Genomic DNA, 21022 nt, shown 5'->3' with positions numbered 1-21022 from the left:
ATGTCAGGCTAAAACAGGACAGAAGAGAGAAGCCAGGCTACTGCCACCTCTGGATCTGGGTCCCCCCCTTACCTCCCAAGACTCACTCCTGAACACGTCTCTGCGCTTCTCACCATGCAACTCACATTCCTCTCTGGAGCCTCAAAGGGCGCGGAGCTGCTGCTGACAAGCAGAGACACCCCCGCCCCCCTCCCCCCAAGTGCCAGAGGTTACTTATGGCAGGAATGTCCTTTAAAATTATGAGTTTGGGGAAATGCTAGGGTGAGGGGGGAGAGAATCGATGCCCCTGGTTACAGATGCCTTTGACGCATTCATCACCGGTGCAGAGACTGGGGTCACGCCCCGGAGTCCTGGTCCTGAGGGATCCCCGTCTAAGAACGGCTGATTTTCTAGGCAGGGTCTTGGAGCCTCTGCCTCTGCCTTTTTTAGGTTCTGCCGCGGTGCATGAGAAAGCTCCTCTGGTGAAATCTCTGTTGCTGGCCGGGCCGTCTGGGGTGGGGAAGAAGATGCTGGTCCATGCCATCTGCACGGAAACAGGAGCCAACCTCTTCGACTTGTCCGCAGCGAACATTGCTGGGAAGTACCCTGGCAAGAGTGGCCTCCAGATGATGCTGCACCTGGTCTTCAAGGTACTGGTTGCCTTTCTTGGTGTCTGGGCCTCCTCCTCCTCTCAAATTACATTTCCACAGACGGCAGCTAATGATTTCCTCTGCGGACAGGCCCATCCCTCTCAAGCCTCCCCATCGAGTCCTCCTGTAAATTACTTAATTACCGCATCGCCCTGAGCATCCAGCGACCAAACGCAGCTTCTTTCTTTGCATAAACACCCTACTGTGCCGTTCAGATGAGCCTCCGTCTGACACAGGAACCCTTCCTGAAACGTTCTCACGTCTCGTTAAAAATGAAACCCACGGTTTCTTTTGTTCAGCCCACCTCCCTCCAGTCATGGCATCGTATTTGCATTTGGGGTTATTCTTCCTACAGGCATGAATTGCCCATCAGCTCCCCACGTTCTAAGGAGCAACCCACCAGAAGCTAAGCTAATGACAGTAGTACAGAGATGCAGTTATATCCGAGGGCCGGAGGATACGGAGTTCTAGAAGATCCAGTCACAGCCCAGTGCTAGGATCTCAGATAAGCCCGTCACCTCCCTGGGTCTCTGTTTTATCATCGCCGAAATGACCTCAGGTCAAGCCAAATGACACTGAGGTGCTCTGTCAGCCCTAAAAGCCATGATTCTCTAATATAGTTTAGATGCAGATGACAATTGACGATGGTGAAGGATGGTGATAAATGAGAGAGAGATGATGGACAGATGATAGACAGACAGATGACAGACAGATGACAGATGATAGATCGATAGATGATAATAGATGATAGATGGACAGATAGATGATATCGACAGACAGACAGACAGATGGGTAGATAAGATAGACAGAGGCACACTACCCATATCTACACAAAAAGATAACCACGTCTTAAAGCACCCTGATACCAAATGTAGATATTTATTTATTTTTACTAAAGTGTAGTTGGCTTACTGTGTTGTGCCAGTTTCTGCTGTACAGCAAAGTGATCCAATAGTACATATATATTTTTTTTCTCATGTTATCTTCCATCATGTTTTATCCCAAGAGATTGGCTTAGTTCCCTGCGCTGTCCGGTTGGACCTCATGGCTTATCCATGGTAAATGTAAAAATATCGATATTTAATATTCAAAGTTTGCAGGATTTCATCTTCATTTGGTTGGGTACCTCAAGGTTGCCCTCACACTTCAGTTCCCTGTTAGTTGCCAGAACGCCAGATAAGCTAGCTTTGTGTGTGTGTGTGTGTGTGTGTGTGTGCGCGTGTGTGTGTCTTTTTAGGGCTGCACCCTCAGCATATGGAGGTTCCCAGGCGAGGGGTCAAATCAGAGCCACAGCTGCCGGCCTACACCACAGCCACAGCAATGAAGGATCCCAGCTACATCTGTACACCACAGCTCACGGCAATGCCGGATCCTTAGCCCCCTGAGTGAGGCCAGGGATCGAACCCGTGTCCTCATGGATGCTGTTCATGTTTGTTATTGCTGAGCCACAATGGGAACTCCTACATAAGCCAGCTTTGACTGTCAGAACACACAGGAAGCAACGACTGTCCCAGACCTGGGGCTGGAGGTTAGCTCTGCATCTGCTCCCAGGGGCTCTGAAGGTGGTTACGCGTGGACAGCAGCTCATAGAAATGGTCCCGGTTCCGTCTCATCCTAACAGACCCAAGGGAGGAAGTGAGGGCAGCAGGGTTCCTCTCCCAGGCACGTGGTCCCCACACTGCAGGAGTGAGGACACCGCCTCGCCTTTGCTCCTCGCTTGTTCTGAAGGCACCCGTGGAGAGTTTTGAAGAGCCGGGCGGCAAGAAGAAGGGCAGGGAGTCTACGCATTAAACTATCGAGCGCCTGGTACCAGCGCTCATCTTTGAATTTTCCCTGCAGCCCAGGGCGGAGTTTGTTCCTCCCCCATTTTACGGAGAAAGAACCCGGGGCTCTGAGAGGTGAAGTAACTTGCCCAGGGTTAGAGGGTTCAGACCTAGATCCTTCTCTTCTTTGTCCCCCAGCGCTATTCTTATTGAGGTGGAATTTATACACGGTGACATCTGAATAGGCATTTTAAGGATGAACTTTGAAAAGACTGGATACAGCCATGTCCCCACCATTTTCAGGTGCTTTTGGGTCCTTGAACAACTTCTTTTGTGAACTGTCCGTTCGGGTCACTTGCCTGCTTTTCACTGACCGGCTGGCCTTGAGATGTGGGGGTGTTCTTTACCTGTTCCGGGTACAGGTTCTCTGCGGGGCGCGCACACGGCGAGCGTTGTCTCTCTTCCGTGATTTGCTTTCTCATTTCCCAACTTCTTGTGGCTTATCTGTCCTGTCAGTTACGGAAGGGGGGGATTAAAGCCCCCGGGGGGATTGCGGTGTCCGTGAGCCTCCTTTTCTTAGCTCCTGGGGTTTCCCTCACCTGGGCTGAGGCTCAGTGAGGAATGCCGCATACCCACCTTTAGGATGGCTTGTCCTCCTGGTGGGTTATTTTATCACCGGGACCCGTCCCTGGAAATGCTCCTTATCTCGACATCTGCCGAGTCTGCTTTCTTTATCCTAGTTTAGTTTCAGTGTCTTTATAGTTTAAGTTTATAGTTTTAGTTTAGTTTAGTTTTAGTTTAGTTTCAGTGTCTTTATAGTTAAAGTGCCTTTTTGTGACTAGCACATACTCGACTGCTGCTTTCTTACCCCATCTGATGGTATCTGACATTTAATCAGCACATCTGGTCCCCTTACTTTATTTATTTATTTATTTATTTATTTGTCTTTTTGCCATTTCTTGGGCCGCTCCCGCGGCATATAGGAGGTTCCCACTAGGGGTCAAATCGGAGCTGTAGCTGCCACCCTACGCCAGAGCCACAGCAACGTGGGATCTGAGCCACGTCTGCAACCTACACCACAGCTCACGGCCACGCCGGATTGTTAACCCACTGAGCAAGGGCAGGGATCGAACCCGCAACCTCATGGGTTCCTAGTTGGATTTGTTAACCACTGCACCACGACGGGAACTCCCTGGTCCCCTTACTTTAAATGCGGTTATTCACACGGTTGGGTTAGGTCTCCCGCTCTGCTGTACGTTCTCTGTTTGTCCTATTTTTGCTTTTATTTGTCTCTTTCTCCTTCCTGCCTTCTTTTGGATAGACTCAGTGCTTTTTTAGTACTTTACTTGAATTCCTCTATTGTGACTCTTTCTTATTTTTTAGCCATTGCTCTACAAATTACAATAGTCATTTTAAACTTATCACAGTCTACACAGAGTTAATATCATACTAATTTACTTAAAATGTGAGAATAATACAATTTAATGCATTGGCTACCCCTTGTCCTTTATGTTTTCATCATACATTTTACATCTAGAAATGCTGCAAATAATGCAACACTGTTATTATTTTGCCATTACGTAGTCGTTTGTCTTTCAAAGAAATGGGGAGGAAAAAAAATCAGTTATCTTATATCTACCCGTATATTTACCATTTTCAGTATTTCTCATTCCTTTCTGTCAATCCAGGTTTCCACCTGGTGTGATGTCCCTTTCAGCTGAAGAACTTCCTGGAACATTTCTTTCAGTGCAGGTCTGCCGGCGACAAATTTTCTTAGCTTTTGTTTTATTTTTCAGTGGTTTTTACGTTGCCCCCATGTTTGGAGGCTGCTAGTGACGAATATATTGGAATCTGGGGTGACGTATTTTTCTTTTGGCACTTTAAAAATGTTACTACGCAGTCTCCTTAGTGCCATTCTTTCTCGGGAAAAGTTATCCAAAATTCAACCAATTGAGCTCCTGTCTGCAATATGTCATCATTCTCTGAATGGTTATAAGATTCCCTTTTTATTTTGGTTTTCATTTAGCTGTAATACATCTAGGTGTTTTGTTTGTTCTTTGTGCGTTTGCTGCTTTGGCTCGTCGTGCTCACTGAAACTGTAAATATGTTTTAAACCAAACTGGGGCCATGTGGACCATGATTCCCTCAAGTGTTTTTTCTGCCCCACTTTCTCTTCTCTCCTTCTAAGTCAAATATGTACGTTCGACGGCTTGATACTGTTCCACACGTCACTGAGGTCCTCTCTCTCTCGTTTCCACATTGGGTGATTTCTGTTAATCTGTATGCAGGCTTATCTATCCTTTCTTCTACTGTCTCTAGTCTGCTCTTAAACCTACCTCGTGGGTTATATTTTTGTGTTTCTGATATTTTGCTTTGCAGTTCTAGGATTTAAATTTGTTTATTCCTGTAAGTCTTTATTTCTCTTCTGTAATTCTCCATCTGTTCATTCAATATAATTACCTTTTCTTTTAACTCCTTCAACTCAGGAGCTGCTTGATAGTTCTTAACCTGCTGATTCCCATGCTGGGTCATCTTGAGTTTTGTTTCTATTCGACTGATGTTTCCTTGACTATGTGTCACATGTTGCTGCTTCTTCATATGATTAATAATTTTTTCTTGCTGCTTAGACATTCTGGATGGTATGTTGTTTACAGTCTGAGGCAGGGAGGCTTTGTTCTAACAGGCAGTTACATTACTGGCTGATCCGCTTGAACTTGCAGCGGCTTTGTTTTCTATTTTGTTGGTGTGGGTCTGTTTTGATTTTGCCAGTAGTGCTGGAACCCTGGAAGTCCTGAAACCTTCCAAGGTTTCAATGGAAAGCCCAAAGTGTTTACCAAGCTCCCTTAACTTGGCAGAAGTTAAGGTATGTGCTCGGTTATTTTAGTTTTCCAGCTGTTGCTTTCCCTGAGCTTCTTGGAATCCTCCCCCATGCATGCACACTTCCGAGGTTAACCAAGGATTTATTTGAAGGTGAGCTGAAATTTGAAGCCCAGCAGCCCGACTTGTGGCCTCTGTGTCCTTAACCCCCAAGCTCAAAGCTCCTAGTTCTTCAGAGGAAAATTAAAGAAACCCATCCTCCTGCCCCAAAGAGCACCTAAATGCACTCATTCTAAACACCCAATGTTGTTGACATTGCTGAGTAACTGACAGAAACACAGAAGTATGAAAATAATGGCATTTCCTAAACGTCTGTATTTAGCAGACCCTATGCTTCTGTGTTTTGACTCATCTACTCCTCACAACAGCCTCATGGTGGGGGGGGGGCACAATTGTTATCCCCGTTTAACTGATAAGAAAGCCTTGAAATCCTTTTCCTGCAAAAAGCCGTGATGTGATCCTGCTCATTCTGGATCCAGAGGCTGCAGGTCCAGAGGCTGCTCATTCTGGATCCAGAGGCTGCATTGCGCAGCCTCTGACTGACACGGGGCTGAATTGGGCCTCTCTTCTCCCACCCACCGAAGGGCTCGGTCGTTCCCGGAGTGACTCGAGGTCAGAGCCGAGGACATGATCCTGAAGTGCTCACGCTCAAGCAATCACCTGCTCCTGCTGCCGAGATTGTCCTGCTATCAGACAAGCCGCCTCGGTGTTTCTTGGCATCGTTGCAAACTGATGTCACACGCACCACAAAGCGTTGAGTGTTGATTATCAAACGGGGGACAGCACGTTCCCCCACCCAGGCCACTCCACGTCGGGGGGCCTGACACACCCTCACTGAGCTTCACCTTTACTGTGTATTTAACTGATCAATGAAAGGCCCAGAGGGGACTTCCCGTCGTGGCGCAGCAGAAACGAATCCAAGTAGGAACCATGAGGTTTCAGGTTCGATCCCTGGCCTCCCTCAGTGGGTTAAGGATCTGGCGTTGCCATGAGCTGTGGTGTAGGTCACAGATGTAGCTCAGATCCCACATTGCTGTGGCTTGGTGTAGGCCAGCAGCTGTAGCTCCGATTTGACCCCTAGCGTGGGAACCTCCATATGCCATGGGTGTGGCCCTAAAAAGACAAAAAGAAAGAAAGAAAAAAGAAAAGAAAGACCCAGAGGTCTCGGGAATGGAAGCCGTTTCATTAAAAACCACGGGCATGAGGCCACTGAGTCCTGGCCTGACTGAGAGCAGCTGTGGGGGTTGCTTTTAATTAACCAAAGGAAAGCAGGATATTATGCTCGTGCTGGCCCATCAGTGCCAGGAAGCCCCGGCGCAGTCCTGTGACGTGCACGGGGGTTGCAGCAGCTTGAGAGCAGCAAAATGCAGTTAGGAGGCACCTGCTGGAGAAGGCGAACCAACAGGAGGGCCCGGTTACTCGTCCCGTCTTCTTATGGAGAATCCCTCCCAGCAAATTTGTCTCTGTAGAGCCAAGAATGCACCACTTAGGAAACATCAGACATCGCTTCTGGCTGGAGGTGTTCACTGCACCCACAGCACCCTGTACCCATGAAAACACGTCTTTGAAACGAGTCTCTGATTTGCTTCCCAAGCACAAATTCAAATCCACTTTGCTCCTGTCCGTGGGGAGGGTTCCTTTATTTACACACAATCACTCCAATGGGCTCCTCGAAGACATGCATTGAGGAGGCCACCAGTGGCTCAGCGGTTAAGGATCCGGCATTGTTACTGCTGTGGCTCCGGTCGCTGCTGTGGTGCGGGTTCAATTCCTGGCCTGGGCAGTTTGGGCATGCTGCAGGCTCGGAAGAAAAGACGTGTTTACTCTACAAGTAAACAATGGTCATTTAAAATTCTCTTCTACTAAAGCTGTAGGTGGAAAGAATATACATCTGTTTAGCTAGGAAATATTAGAAATATTTCTAACAATTAAGAAACATGAGATATTTAATAGGTATTTTGTGGGCAAAAGAAGTTATGAAGGCATGGCACCAGCCTCGCGGGGTATGTGCAATGGTGAATCGGGGATGGAGGAGCGGGAAGGATGCTTGGTCTCCGCTGGGAGTCTGGCACCTTCTAAGGGGTTTTATACACCCTCCCCCTTTTAATTGCCCCACTCCCTGATAGGCAGGGATTAAGGTCTCCATTTGACAGACAGGAACACTGAGGCTCAGAGTGCTTACTGTGACCCAAAGTACCAAAGAAGGATTTAAGCCTCAGTCTGGCTCTGAAGCTGTCACCTGGCCCCCAGCTGGCCTCTGGGGAGCAAAGGCTGTGTCCTGCCTCGTGGTGGCCTGAGGGCAAGGTCATGTCTGCTGGGGACATTTCAGCCTGAGAAAGCGACGAAAATGGAGGCCACAGCATCCTGTCGGCAGCTCCCACCGGGTTCCCCGTCTTCCTGATCCCCCTCCCGACCATCCCGGCCACCCATGAGAAGGCTGAGAGAAGCCAGCGGGGCCCAGGACAACAGGCCAGAGCAGAGCGTGTGCATCCCGGGCCCTGGGCCTGGGGAAGGACGTCCCCTCCTTCCTGGAGTCCTGGCTTCCTGCCTTTGTAAGAGCTCTGGCCGCGGAGGGCTGGAGCCAGAGGGAGGCTTCAGAGGTCAGGGCTGATGAGACTGCCCAGCCAGGGTCCAGGCCACGAGGCCCGTACAGGCTGGCAGATCGGACAGAAGGGAGCCAAGGTGCTGCTCGTGCCTCGGCACCACCCACCGGGGCTCCTTGCCAGGCTCACGGCCAACAGCCCGTGGCAGAAGGCCAAGCGTTCCTGCCCAGATGTGCTGGTGTAAACAGCTGGACCAGGAGTCGGACGATGGGGAGCCCGGCCAGGACCGTTTCTGTAGCTCACAGAGACTTCTGCTCCTGCTTAGTAACCCAAACAAAGACATCGCTGCTATTCGTGGGTAGATTTTTTTAAAACACCCACACAGATGGATAGTAAATGTAATAAATATGTTAGTCCCGCCTTTACAAGGTGAAATTCAATCAGGATAAACCAAAGACCTACACCTGACCCCCAAAAAGCAGCTGCTCGGGTGAGAGAAGGGGGGGGATGTGGAGAGGGGGGATGTGGAGAGGGGGGAGGAGAGGGAGGGAGGGAAACAGAATTTCGCCCTTTTGTGCAGCTTCAGGCATGAAAATAAAGGAATTGGGGGCTGGTGCCCGTGAGCCCTGAGTGGGCTGTTGTCGGAAAACCAGGCAAACAGGTATCAGGGCTGTTCTCTAAGCCAGACTTCCTATTTTAGAGCAGTCTTGGGCTCCCAGCAGAACCGGGCCGCAGCCTCAGCGCGTTGCCAGGTCCCACGGCCGCACGGAGGATGGGGCGGCCCCAGACGGCAGGTGCCTGGGGCGCCGTCTGCAGTGAGCGGACCGGGCTGTCATCTCGGTGAACGTGGTGGGCATCTGCTCTTGGTCTGTGCTGGGCGATGCGGACGAGCTGGGCCCAGGTCCGTGTCACAGGCCTTAAAGAATTTTCAACCACATTGGAAAGGCTTAGGGCAGGGGTGCCGGAAAGGTGCCCGGTGGGGGGAGTGCAGCCCGGCACCAGGCGTTGACCCTTGTGCTTCTGAGTTGGCATAGAGTTGGAGCAGGCGGCTGTGAACCCATGAGGTTGGCGTAGCTGGGAGTGGGCTGGCCGAAGGGGTACCAGGGGACCGTCTGGACAATCTGTAAGCCTGACACCTGTCACCATCCAGCTGCCTTCCCCTCGAATTTGCCTGACCATCAGCAGTGGCATCAGCATGTTTCTGTCACCAGCGCTGACCTGGTCGCCCCAGATCACCTGTCACAGTCCATCGACTGGGCCTGAATCCCCCCCGCCCCCACTGCCCCAATCCTCTCCTCTGCCTTGGTTTATCTGACTCTTCAATCCATCCCTGCTCTTCCTGTGATTGTCATTTATGGTTTGTCCCAGCTAACACCCAGTAAGGACTCGAAGGTACTGCTGCTGCTACGTAAAAGATCATGCACGGAAATAGACATGTTAAATATTCTCTTTCTTTTTTCTTTTTGTCTTTTTTTTTTTTAAGGGTCGTACCCAGGCATATGGAGGTTCCCAGGCTAGGGGGTTGAACTGGAGCTGTAGCCACTGGTCTATGCCGCAGCCACAGCAACACGGGATCCGAGCCTTGGCTGCAACCTACACCATAGTCCACGGCAACACCTGATTCTTAACCCACTGAGCGAGGCCAGGGATAGAACCGCATCCTCATGGATCCTAGTCAGGTTCATTTCTGCTGAGCCACAATGGGGACTCCTTAAATATTCTTTTCTTTTTACAATGATTTTTATTTTTTCCATTGTAGCTGGTTTACAGTGTTCTGTCAGTTTTCTACTGTACAGCATGGTGACCCAGTTACACATACGTGTATACATTCTTTTTTCTCACATGATCATGCTCCATCATAAGAGGCTAGACATAGTTCCCAGTGCTACACAGCGGGATCTCATTGCTCATCCATTCCAAAGGCAATAATTTGCATCTATTATAACCCCGAACTCCTAGTCCATCCCACTCCCTCCCCCTCCCCCTTGGCAACCACAAGTCTGTTCTCCAAGTCCATGAGTTTCTTTTCTGTGGAAAGGTTCATTTGTGTGGTATATTAGATTCCAGGAATAAGTGATATCATATGGTATTTGTCTTTCTCTTTCTGACTTCCTTCACTGAGTATGAGAGTCTCTAGTTCCATCCATGTTGCTGCAAATGGAATTATTTTGTTCTTTTTGATGGCTGAGTAGTATTCCATTAAGTATTCTTTTGAAGTGATGGAAATACGGGACAGGATGTCTTCACATATTCAGTATTGAAACAGAATCCAAGTGACTATTGTTTGGAAAGTGAACCCCAGCTCCTCCCCAGCAGGACAGCACCTTGCTGGTGGCTGTCTGGCTGCCCAGCCACTCCCATTCAGACACAGGAGGCTACACACTCTGCAGGTGGGGACCACGTTTCCCAGGCAGTCCTGCATCCCACCATAGATGCTCAGCAAATCTCTGTGGGACGGGCGGATGGACAGGTGGACGGATGGATGGAAAGGTGGATAGATTCTCCTTTTCAGTTTGGTAAACTTAAGACGCAATCATAGAAAGACATAGCTGGTTTTTCCTGGGGTTCTCTATGGCAAGCAAAACAGGACACGTTCAGAAAGAACTTCCAAAGCTTCCAAGGTCATGTGGGCAGATCTAGTGCATACTTCAAGCGTGCCAAACACAAACCGGTTTTCATTGTTGAGCCACTCTGCCCCAACCCAAGAGAATTTAATCCTAATGGCAGATGTTGAGAGCATTTCTTTGGAGAATACAGAAGATCAAATCCACGAAATTCACACCAAAAGTAACTGTCTGACCGAACTTCCCAGAATTTGAAAAAGCACGTGTCGGTGGAAATGCAACTTTAGTCGGGAAGTGATATTCGATGGGGCTGCAGAGCCCCCTACTGGCGGCCGCAGGAAACGGTCCTCTGTAACTTCTGAAAAGTTCAATTATGAATGAATTACATTTAATTGCCCATGACCTCAAACTATCTGGGAGTAATTTAAATGAAGCCTTTTCTGCTAAATGAAAATTAAAAGAGCAAAGGATACCATTTTTCATTAACAAATTGGCAAGGAGTTTTTTATTGTTAATACTTGTGGAGGAGAAGAGTGAAAAACAGACCCACTTGTTTACGGCTGGAGAGTGTGAAGAGAGGGCCTCCGGGAAGGCAGGTGGATGGCACCGGTGAAAACGGGAAGCACTGGCACACACCCAGATCTAGCGACTTCGTGGACCCAAAAATGCTCACCTAAGCGCCCTTCAGTTTAGCAAGAAAACAGAAAACCATCCATATGTTCAAAAAATGAAGGTTAGATCGATAAATTAGGGGATCCCATGTTAAAATGATTTGGAGAAATAAATTTCATACTGAAGCGAACAATTTGATTTCCTTAAAATCACATCGAGGAGTTCCCTGGTGGCTCAGCAGATGAAGGACCCAGCGTGGTCACTGCTGTGTCTCGGGTTTGATCCCTGGCCCAGGAACTTCTGCTGGTGTGGCCAAAAAACATATATAATTAATAAATAAAATCACATTAAAAAAATCGGAGTTCCCGTTGTGGCTCAGTTGTTAACGAATCCGACTAGGAACCATGAGGTTCAGGTTCGATCCCTGGCCTTGCTCAGTGGGTTAAGGATCCAGCGTTGCCGTGAGCTGTGGTGTAGGTCACAGACTCAGCTCAGATCCCGAGTTGCCTGTGGCTGTGGCGTAGGCCGGTGGCTACAGCTCCGACTGGACCCCTAGCCTGGGAACCTCCACATGCCGTGCGAGCAGCCCTGGACAAGGCAAAAAGACAAAAAAATAAAATAAAATAATCAAATCCTAAGAATAAATAGGAACACGAAGCGGTGTGTGAAGCACAAGCTCATGTTTGCAAGTGGAAGAAGGGCTGTGAAGACAGGACACGCTGACGGTCCATTCCCCCTGGAGAGACAGGGTGTCGTGTCTGTGTCTGAATATGTGCTGTGAAATTTCCACTAACCAGTGCAGCTTTTGCATGACAACGAAGGGCCAAACTTCCAGGGTCAGGGGACAATATTTCAAAGCCCAGCCTTGCCTGCTGTGCATCTCAGATGTCCCTCCACCCCCAGGCACCCTGCCTGCCCACAGCCATCCTCCCCCGGCAACAGTGGAGCAGAGGGGGGACCAGCCCCATCAGCCCCTCAAGGTCGCCCTCTCCTGCCTTCCCTCCCCCTCCAAAGCCACCTCCAAACGCTGCCCAGTCCGCATTTCCTGTCTCTGTCCCTGTCCCATGTACTCCCCTGCTCCATGTCTCCTGGCCTCTGTCCCCACCAGTGACCTCCTGGTTGCCAGACCCCCGGGCCAGCGCTGGCCGCCGTCACCCGCCTGCTCCCTGCCCTCCACCTTCCCCGGCTCCAGGGCGGCTCCCACCTCTGAGCCCCTTGGTTCTCTCCTCCATCGAGGTCTTTGCCCGTGGTCCCCACTCCGCAGCCCTAGGCTGGCCTCATCCCCCGCTCCCCCGTCCCTTGGGAATCCTCTCCATCTGACCCCAGGGCTCTGCCGTGTCCTGGCTGCCCCCTCGAGCCCTCTCCAGCCCCCCTCCAGCCCCCAGACCCGTCAGTCCTCCTGCTGGACACCCAGCCGCCCTGGGCTCCCATGGCCTAAACCGACCTCATCATTTCCCTCTTTGCTTCACGGGCCGTCCACCCCCATCCCCCAGGACGCTCTCTTTCTTCACCCCACCCGTCACGGGTCTGGCAGGTCCTCAGTGTCCCACCTCTATTGCCTGCCCTCCGCCACCCAAGATCCCGCAGCCTCTTCCTCCAAAGGCCCCCGCCCCTCCTCCCGCCTCCAGCCTCACCGCTCACCACGCCCCCTGCACACACACCCGCACCTAATCCCAGACCCTGGAACAGCTGCCCACCCTGTCATGCCTCACCCCCCACCAGTGGAGGTTTTCTCGAACACAACCAGGGTCCAAGGTCATGACTTGAGTCCCTTATGGACTCTTCACAGCCTCCAGGACAGAAGCAAACTCCACAGCACAGCCAAGGCCTTAGTGACACCTTCCAGAAAGATCCCAGCAGTCCTGGATGGCAGACAGCTCCTCTCCTGAGCATGGCAGGCACGTCCCCTCTCCTAGCTCTGAGACCTGCTGGAGGCCATTGTGAGGTCTGTCAGCTTTAAAACGCACCCCACTCCGCAGTCTCCACCCCTAGTTACCCCTCCCCTGTGGCCCCCTCTTCCTGTCATTGGTCCTCGCTGGACCCCATTTTCCTTGGGCGGCCCTCCCGGCCCCATGTTTACCCTCCCCTTCCATCAATGGGCTCCTCTTTTTTTTTTTAATGCTTTTTAGGGTCACACCCGCAGCATATGGAGGTTCCCAGGCTAGGGGTCGAATCGGAGCTGCAGCTGCCGGCCTACACCGCAGCCACAGCCATACTGGATCCTTAACCCACTGAGCGAGGCCAGGGATTGAACCTGCATCCCCGTGGATACTAGTTGGGTTCAGAACCCACTGAGCCACGACAGGAACGCCCTCTTTTTTTCCCTCCACCGGTGGGCTCCTCGAAGTCAGGGCCCTCAGCACCTAGCCCTGTGCCCAGCACGTCAAAGCCCCTCTGTAAGTGATCTTTGAATGAAAAATGAGAGAACAGCTCCCATTCTCGTACCAGGCCCAACACAGTAAAACCAGGCTTTCTTCCTTGAGACAGCTTTTAAGACAGCTGTTTGAAAACAGCACGCTTGCCCCCTGGATTCTCCTCTCCAAGCAAGAGTCTCAGTTCCTCCCCTTCTTGCTGATGGGAGAGGTGTTTGCCTGGAAGGGCCCAGGCTTCTGTGCCCCTCTCCTCAGCCCAGAACGTAACAAAGTCACCAGATGTCCCCTGATGAGCATTCGCCACCGAGGAAGGTCAGGGAACTATAGCTTCACGCTCTGGAGGACAAGACAGGGGTGGTTTTAGAGCCCTTCTTCCTGTTGGAGTGAAAAGCAATAGAGGAGGACACAGACCAAGGGTAAGGAGATGCTTTGGAGCAGGCATCTTGTCTCCATGGCAACGTGGCAGCCTGCTGCCTGGGCGATAGCACGGGCCTGGGGGTGTCGGGCGACTGGGGCTTACTGCATGCCACCCGCTTCTCCGCGTGGGTGGAGTACGTTACTGCCTTCTCTCCCCGCCTCTGACCCTGTGTATCAGAGAGGAGCAGAGGTGGGACGTGCTTGGCCGCGCCGGTGGCACATGGCCAGGGAGTAGCAGGGGTGTGACTCTGGGGGCCACGGCACAGGACCGTTCCCTGTATTGTTTTTATCGAAGAACATGCTTGGGAACCTTCGGGTCTGTTCATTGATCATCACTGAGCCCTCCCAAACCACATGTCCACCCAAGCCCTCCGCCCACCCCCGGGAGCCCCAGAGCAGGTGACAGCGGAGGAAGGGATTCCTTCACAGGTGCGTGTTGGAAACACAGGAAGTGTGGAATTCCCCACCCCACCCCCACTCACCCTCACGCTCTGAAAGGACGCTCAAGTTCAAGGGCCAAGCCTTGGCTTTCACATTCCACGGAATGGCATGACCAGGTTTTCAAAACAGCTTTAAATAAGGTGCTAGAAATAAGACGGCCGGTTTCAGATTTATTCCAAGCCATTCAGACGCCTGTATTTCAAATCCATCTGTGTAGCTTATGTTGTTAAAAGCAGAAAGAGACTTGGAATCCTGGGTCCTCACATCTGCAGTTCCCGTCAAGGACAGCTGGATAGAGAGAATGGGGCACAGAAATCAAAGCCATGGAAAATCCCTGGGTTTTGCCACATGGACCCAGGAGAGGCTGAGCTGCTGCTGGTGAGCGCACGAGTTAGCCTAAGAGCGGGGACAGCTGTTTATTCGAAAACGGCTCTTCCATTGGTTTCAGTTCTAAAAGGAAGACTTTTCAGAGGGATTGAAAAGAAAATGATTTTGCCTTTGTTATTATAAAGCATCTTTTTAGGAAATGCTTAAAGCCTTTTGTGTGCAGGGTCTCTTTTCCTTAATTCCTTTGAGGGCTGGAAGTTAGGGAGCTTTTGACTTATACCCAAAATAGCTTTTAGCGGAACAAGGGCTCCTTAGAGCCTGCCCCCTCGGGGCACTGGAGTAAGTGCCCTGACCGCAGTGGGCAGGCCACACTGCAAAGAAGCTGTGGTTCAAGTCAGGAGCTGAGAGAACAGACGCAGTGATGGGTTGATAGATATGGAGACTTGGGGATGGCCGGGTGTCGGGGAAGGATGCCCAGCTGTCTGGCTTGAGTTCATGAGGGGACCCAAGGTGTGGCCGTGCCTCCGGCACAGACTGGGCAGCCATCAGCCTGGGCGTGTGTCCTGCTTCTGCTGTCCTAGCTGCTGTTCTTATGCTGGACCGGACACTTAGCATCTTTGAGCCCCAGTTTCCCCATCTGTAACCAGGGACGTTTTCCCAGGGTTGTATGGAGAGTGGATGAGTTAATCACAGGTGACATCCTCCAAGGAGAGCAAACTTGGGATTCTGAATTCTTTGTGTGTGTGTGTGTGTGTGTGTGTATCTTTTTAGAGCCACATCTGTGGCATATGGATGTTCCCAGGCCAGGGGTTGAATCGCAGCTGTAGCTGCTGGCCTACACCACAGCCACAGCCATGTGGGATCCTAAACCCAGTGAGCGAGGCCAGGGATTGGATCTGCATCCTCACGGATGCTAATCAGATTCGTTTCCACTGAGCCACAACAGGAACTCCTGGACTCTGCGTGCTTAAACTCTGCGGCTTGGAGTCTAAAAAATAACACGAACCTAAGAGTAATTGGCTGGTGCTGTTGCCTCTGACTGTCCTGGCACATGTGGGACTGGAATACACGCAGCCCCGGGACTGGCACCAGGATGGAGCTAAATCCGCCTTTGTCTTTGAACTTGCATAATCCGCTTCTCTTGGTACGTAGTGCTGGGGGAAGCAGGCTCAGCCTGTGTTCCCCGTGATTTTTTCCCATCATTTATGAAATGTCCGTCTTGGTTTAAAACTCACGCCTGCTGTCTTAATGATGTTTAAAGAACTACAAAAATAGGAGCACATAACACTGTGTTCACTGTGGCTGGAGACGGCTTTTATCTGTCACAATTTTGCACAAAGCACAAATTGTTGCAAAAATACCCAAACTCCGCTATCATGGGGGCGCTTTGAAGAGATCGTCAGGTGTGTGGCCATTATTCACGGGCCCACGGTAAGTCCCAGCACTGTCGCCAAGCCCCGCTCACCCAGAGGGGCTCAGCGCCACCTTCCAGAGAAACCGTGGCCACAAAGGCACAGCCGCACAGAGACGAACCAATGGCATCACAGGGTCCTGGGGCTGAAGCGGCTTTTCTCGTGATGAGCAAACTTGGATCCACGTGGGAGCAGGCCATAGGCTGCGAGTAGAATGCAGGGGCCAGTCTCCCTTCATTTGCAGCAGAAAACTGTTGGTTTATTTCAAGTCAAACCGAGTGAGGTTTGGGGTCCTGGATCAGAATGTGCCAATCCCCTAGTGGGGAGAGCCTGGCAGCACCGGCATCTTACTGGGAAGGCGGGTACAGCCCCGAGTGCCATGCATCCCACCAGGCCCTGGCATCCCGAACCAGTCAGCACGTCCCAATGTTCCCCGGGGGGTCAGGTGTGCACCCCCAAAGAAAATGCGTTCGCAAACAACCTCTTCTCTTTGCAGGTGGCCCGCCAGCTCCAGCCCTCCGTGGTGTGGATCGGAGACACAGAGAAAATCTTCTACAAAAAAGTCCCCCAGGCGGAGAAGGCGGTGAGGGCTTTCTTAATTTGGCTTTTCCCCTGCTCCTAAGGGACTCAATACCGGGGGGCCACCTCGATTCCCCAGAAGGTCTTGCTCTTTCAAGGGAGGAAGGAGACGGAGGGGGAGCCGTTTCTCTGCCCTGAGCACTTGTCTGTTTTGGGAAGGATCCAGTGTCTGATTTTACGAGGCATAATTTAGAAGAATTGAAAGTATGGGGGGGGGCGTTAAACCCACAAGTGTAGGACCCGAGGTGAGGAAGCCTCGAAGAGAACTCCTGCTCGGACACAGCCAGCGGCACACACAGGAATTATTATTAGGATTTCCGATTGTTCTTAATAATAAATAGCAAAAGCCCTGAAATTTAGGAACAAAGGCCGACCATAGAGCCGCCAAGTGCCCCAGTTCGGGGCTTGGGGGGCCCTCCGTCAGGCGCTTCCTTCCTCCTCTTCTCTCCTTTCAATGGCTCCCCTCCCCTGCACTTCCCCCCACAAATCACCAGCAAATTTCCCACAAGTTAAAAAAAATTTGCAGATAACACATGATTGTTATATTCCACATCAATTTGCACCAAAGCAAATAGTGGTTAACTGTGAATTTCTGATTAAATTCATAAGGATTTTAATCACTTTTGATCCTTATGTATTATACATCATTTTTAGCAGGTAGGGATGATTTGGATAAAGAATGAAAGCTCAATCTTTTCTTCCCCAAATGAGCCTTGATTGCCCTGTCATTTCAGAAACTCTTGAGGACTCATTTATTATTTAATCTGGGAATCTGGGAGCTAGCGCCCTCTGCTGGCCAAGTTGCTACATTTAAAAAAAAAAAAAAAAAGTCCACACCACACGGAAACTTGAAGACAGCAGTTACTATGAACCAGACCACAAATCTTTTTTTTTTTAATTTCCCCATACATCATTTTTTTTCTACTGGGCAGCATGGTGACCCAGTTACACCTACATGTATACATTCTTTTTTCTCACATTATTATGCTCCATCCTAAGTGACTAGACATAGTTCCCAGTGCTACACAGCAGGATCTCATTGCTAATCCACTCCAAAGGCAATAGTCTGCATCTATTAACCCCACGCTAAGTCCACAAATAAGAAATGCTGGAGGGGCTGTGGAGAAAAGGGAACCCTCCGGCACTGTTGGTGGGAATGTAAGCTGGTACAACCCCTATGGAGAACAGTATGGAGGTACCTTAGAAAACTATACATGGAACTACCATATATATCTGGGCATATATCTGGATAAAACTTTCCCCCAAAAAAACACATGCGCCCGCATGTTCATTGCAGCACTATTTGCAATAGCCAAGACATGGAAACAGCCCAAATGTCCATTGACAGATGATTGGATTCGGAAGATGTGGTATATATACACAATGGAATACTACTCAGCCATGAAAAAGAACAAAATAATGCCATTTGCAGCAACATGGATGGAACTAGAGACTCTCATACAAGTTGCAAATCTAAAGAGAACTGTAGGGCCGGATTTGATCCAGGGTGTAACACCTCTTGTCTTCAGAAGCTTTTTCTCCTTCATGGGCAAGGCCTCTCCTGCTGGACCTCAGCCCAGGGAGTAGGACTTCAGATGTGTGTTCCAGGCCTGCTCGGCCCTCCACCTTAGCTGGCTGTGTGTCTCCGAGAAAGTAATATAACGTTTCTGAGCCTCCACTTCCTTAACTATCAGATTAAAGGGTTTCAGAGAGCAGCCCCTGAGTTCACAAAGCCCCTTCCCACTCGGGCTGTGAGTTAATTTGCCACCAGCAATTCAGTCTGCTCATCAGCACATCCGAGTCCAAGGGGAATAAGAGGGTGGGTGCACCCTTTGTGAGAACCAGAGGTACCCTAGAGAAAGGGCTTTGCGGGAGCAACAACAATGAAGCGGGGGAGCGGGCAGACCTGAGAGGCGGGGCGAACTGGCAGGGAGCCGGCAAAGGCGTCTCCAGGACCCTCCCTGAATCGGCCCTTGTCTTGCTCACCGTGAGATGTACGCTGAACACCGTCTCTGATTCTCACAAATGGTCACTAACTGTCCCCTCCCTGTAGAAGACAGAGGCTCTGGGTGGCACAGAGTTCTGTCCACCGCCGCCGTAGAAGAGAATGGCATCCGTCGGGGGAGTAACTTCACGGAGGACCATGAGTCACACCTGGGAGAATCCCAGGACGCCTGATGGGGACAGGCTGAAGGGACCCTGGGTCCCCAAGTGTCCAGCCCAGTGCAGACAGAGCCTCAAGGGGGGTGCCCCGCCCTCCAGCAGGGTGGGCCCAGCTCCAGCAGCATCCCAGCTAGAGCAGATCGAGGTGGGCAGGGAACCCCAACCTGTGCCTCCTCTTCCGGCTGCAGTCCTGGCCCCACGCTAGAGGGCAGGGCGCCTTCCCATCTTGGCCCTTGCTGGGCCAGCTCTCCCAGCCTCTGACTCCATCCTCACCCAAGTCCCTTGGCCTCCGGGGCCCAGAGCAGCCGTGAGCAGTGGACGTCCACGTTCTGAAGGTGACCACCAAACGCCAAGCAGACGCAAGGCACCAGGAGGCGCCAGGAGGGATCCCAACCAAGGGTCACTGCACCACCCAGGGAATGGGTGGGCCCTTCTACCACCTTCCCCAGCCTCCGTCCCAGAGGCTTCTCTGGTCCAAAGGCGCTGAGACCCAGGGAAGAATGTCCACTTGCAGAGAAACCAGGCCACCGCGGCCTCCACCCACAGCCACCACTTAGAGCGCTCCCAGTGGCCGCCCAGGGGATCTGAGGGCTTCCAGGAAATCTCCTTTAAAAAAAAAATCATTGCCACAATGACTAACTCCACCCTCACAGGCTCTACCTTTGGATTAAGCTCTCCCCCTTTTTAAAATATTTTTTGGCTGCACCCAAGACATGTGCAAGTCCTCAGGCCAGGGATCGAACCCCAGCCACAGCAGTACAGCAGTGACAAAGCTGAATCCTTAACTGCTAGGCCACCAGGGAACTCCTGGATTAAGGCCCTTTAGGAGGGAGAATGTGGAGACTCACCTGGTCATAAGGAGTGAGGAACTGAAGCTCCAGAGCGTGGAGCTGCGGGCTGCGGGACCCCTAGGGCTGCTGAGAGAGGTGGGAGGCACCGGGGCACAAGGCATGAGTCAGGAAGCTCCCAGCAGCCCTGGGAGGGAGGCAGCCTGCCCTGTCTGGTAGGAGGGGCAAAGGCTCGAGAGGGCGCCCAGCCTGTCAGAGGGAGTGCTGGGTCCCTTCTCCCTCCCGGAGGCAGCTGGGTGCCAGCATCGGCCTCCCCTCTGCCCTCCGCACTTCTGCTCCACCTGCGTCCGCTCTCCGCCCTCCTCAGACGGCATCCTGAGGATGCTCGCGGGCCCTCTGGTCTCAGAGCCAAGGATGCTGGGCTCCGGAATCCCCCGCATTCTTGGCCCTCCTGCCCCCTAAATTGTCCTCCACACCCAGCCCCCAGGGACCCAGCGGGTGCCAGGACAGCGCCCTCTCCCCCTCCTCCTGGGAGGCAGGCCAGCCTCCCCACCACCCGTCTGTGGCTGGTCGGCTGTGTGTGAGGCGGAGGCGGTCAAGGACATGGAGGGCCAGGCTGCCGCTGCATGTTCTGCTCCATTACCCTTCATTCCTCCATCTCGCAGGAGCCTTCCCGACATCACAAAAGGGCCTCCACCAGCACTCGCTTGCTTGGCTGGGGCTGCTGCCGCCGTGGTTTGGTGGAGCTGAGTGCAGAAAAGCAAATTGAAACCACCGCATGGATGTTAGACACTAATTGGAAACTGCCCGGTTGTGCGAGGCTGGCCGGTCCAGCGGTGGGCGCGGCGGCTGTGGCGGTTGCCGGGTGACGGTGGGGACGCGGCTGGTGTGATGGAGGAGCACGCAGGTATCATCCATAGTGGACGCGGCTCTGAACCGGAACCGGGGCGGCCCAGGGGCCGGGGAGAGCTGACCGCAGGGCTCACCTTTCCTTTCCATCCCCTCCTAACGGGACGCCCCGTCATGGAGGATGTCACTCGACGTGGCCCAGGACCAACACTTGTTCTCCAAACAGGCTAAGTTCCGTCAAGCCTGCCGTTTTCAGGAGACACCGACAGCAGTGTCGTCTTCTGCCTCAGAATGGGCAGGACCGCACCACTGTCCCCATGGCAACCAGGCTGCCGGGGATGGGCTCAGACCTGGCAAGACTGGCGGTCCTCAGCCTCATCAGGGTCCTGGGGTCGGTCCTTCCAGCGGAGTTTGGGCAGCTCCACGTGCACCTGCGCAAGTCCCGGTTCTTTCCCCCCCACCCCCCGCCACCAACTCGCATTCTTCTCCATCAGGCTTCTGAGAAGTCCAGTCTCTCCTCACCATCCAGGCTCCCTCTGCAGCCCACCACTGGCCACTTGATGTCCCCCAGCTCCATAGAAACTGTTCTCACAGAGGTCTTCTTTGAAATCCGTTTGGCCAACGAGCCCCACGTCGTGAAACCCTCCTCTTCCTCAGCCTCCATGACCTTGCCTTCGGCTGGTCTC

General features: G+C 51.9%; 1 protein-coding gene across 2 annotated transcripts in view; it reads left to right on the top strand.

The window, feature by feature from the left end:
• IQCA1 (IQ motif containing with AAA domain 1) overlaps nucleotides 1-21022 on the top strand; it is a 167848-nt gene that overhangs the window by 126734 nt on the left and 20092 nt on the right. For both annotated transcript variants that reach the window (XM_013984621.3, XM_084998799.1), the window contains 2 exons: nucleotides 430-629; nucleotides 16454-16540. In XM_013984621.3, the coding sequence (XP_013840075.2) occupies nucleotides 430-629; nucleotides 16454-16540 (287 nt within the window). The remainder of the gene's footprint in view (nucleotides 1-429; nucleotides 630-16453; nucleotides 16541-21022) is intronic.

Source organism: Sus scrofa, chromosome 15 (assembly GCF_054392235.1).
Source record: "Sus scrofa isolate SSC_HxYL_T2T_F1_AM1 chromosome 15, Sscrofa_HxYL_maternal_Yorkshire_Landrace_v2.0, whole genome shotgun sequence".
Lineage (NCBI taxonomy): Eukaryota > Metazoa > Chordata > Mammalia > Artiodactyla > Suidae > Sus > Sus scrofa.
The sequence above is the reverse complement of the archived record's forward strand: the minus strand, read 5'-3'. Positions and strand labels throughout refer to the sequence as shown.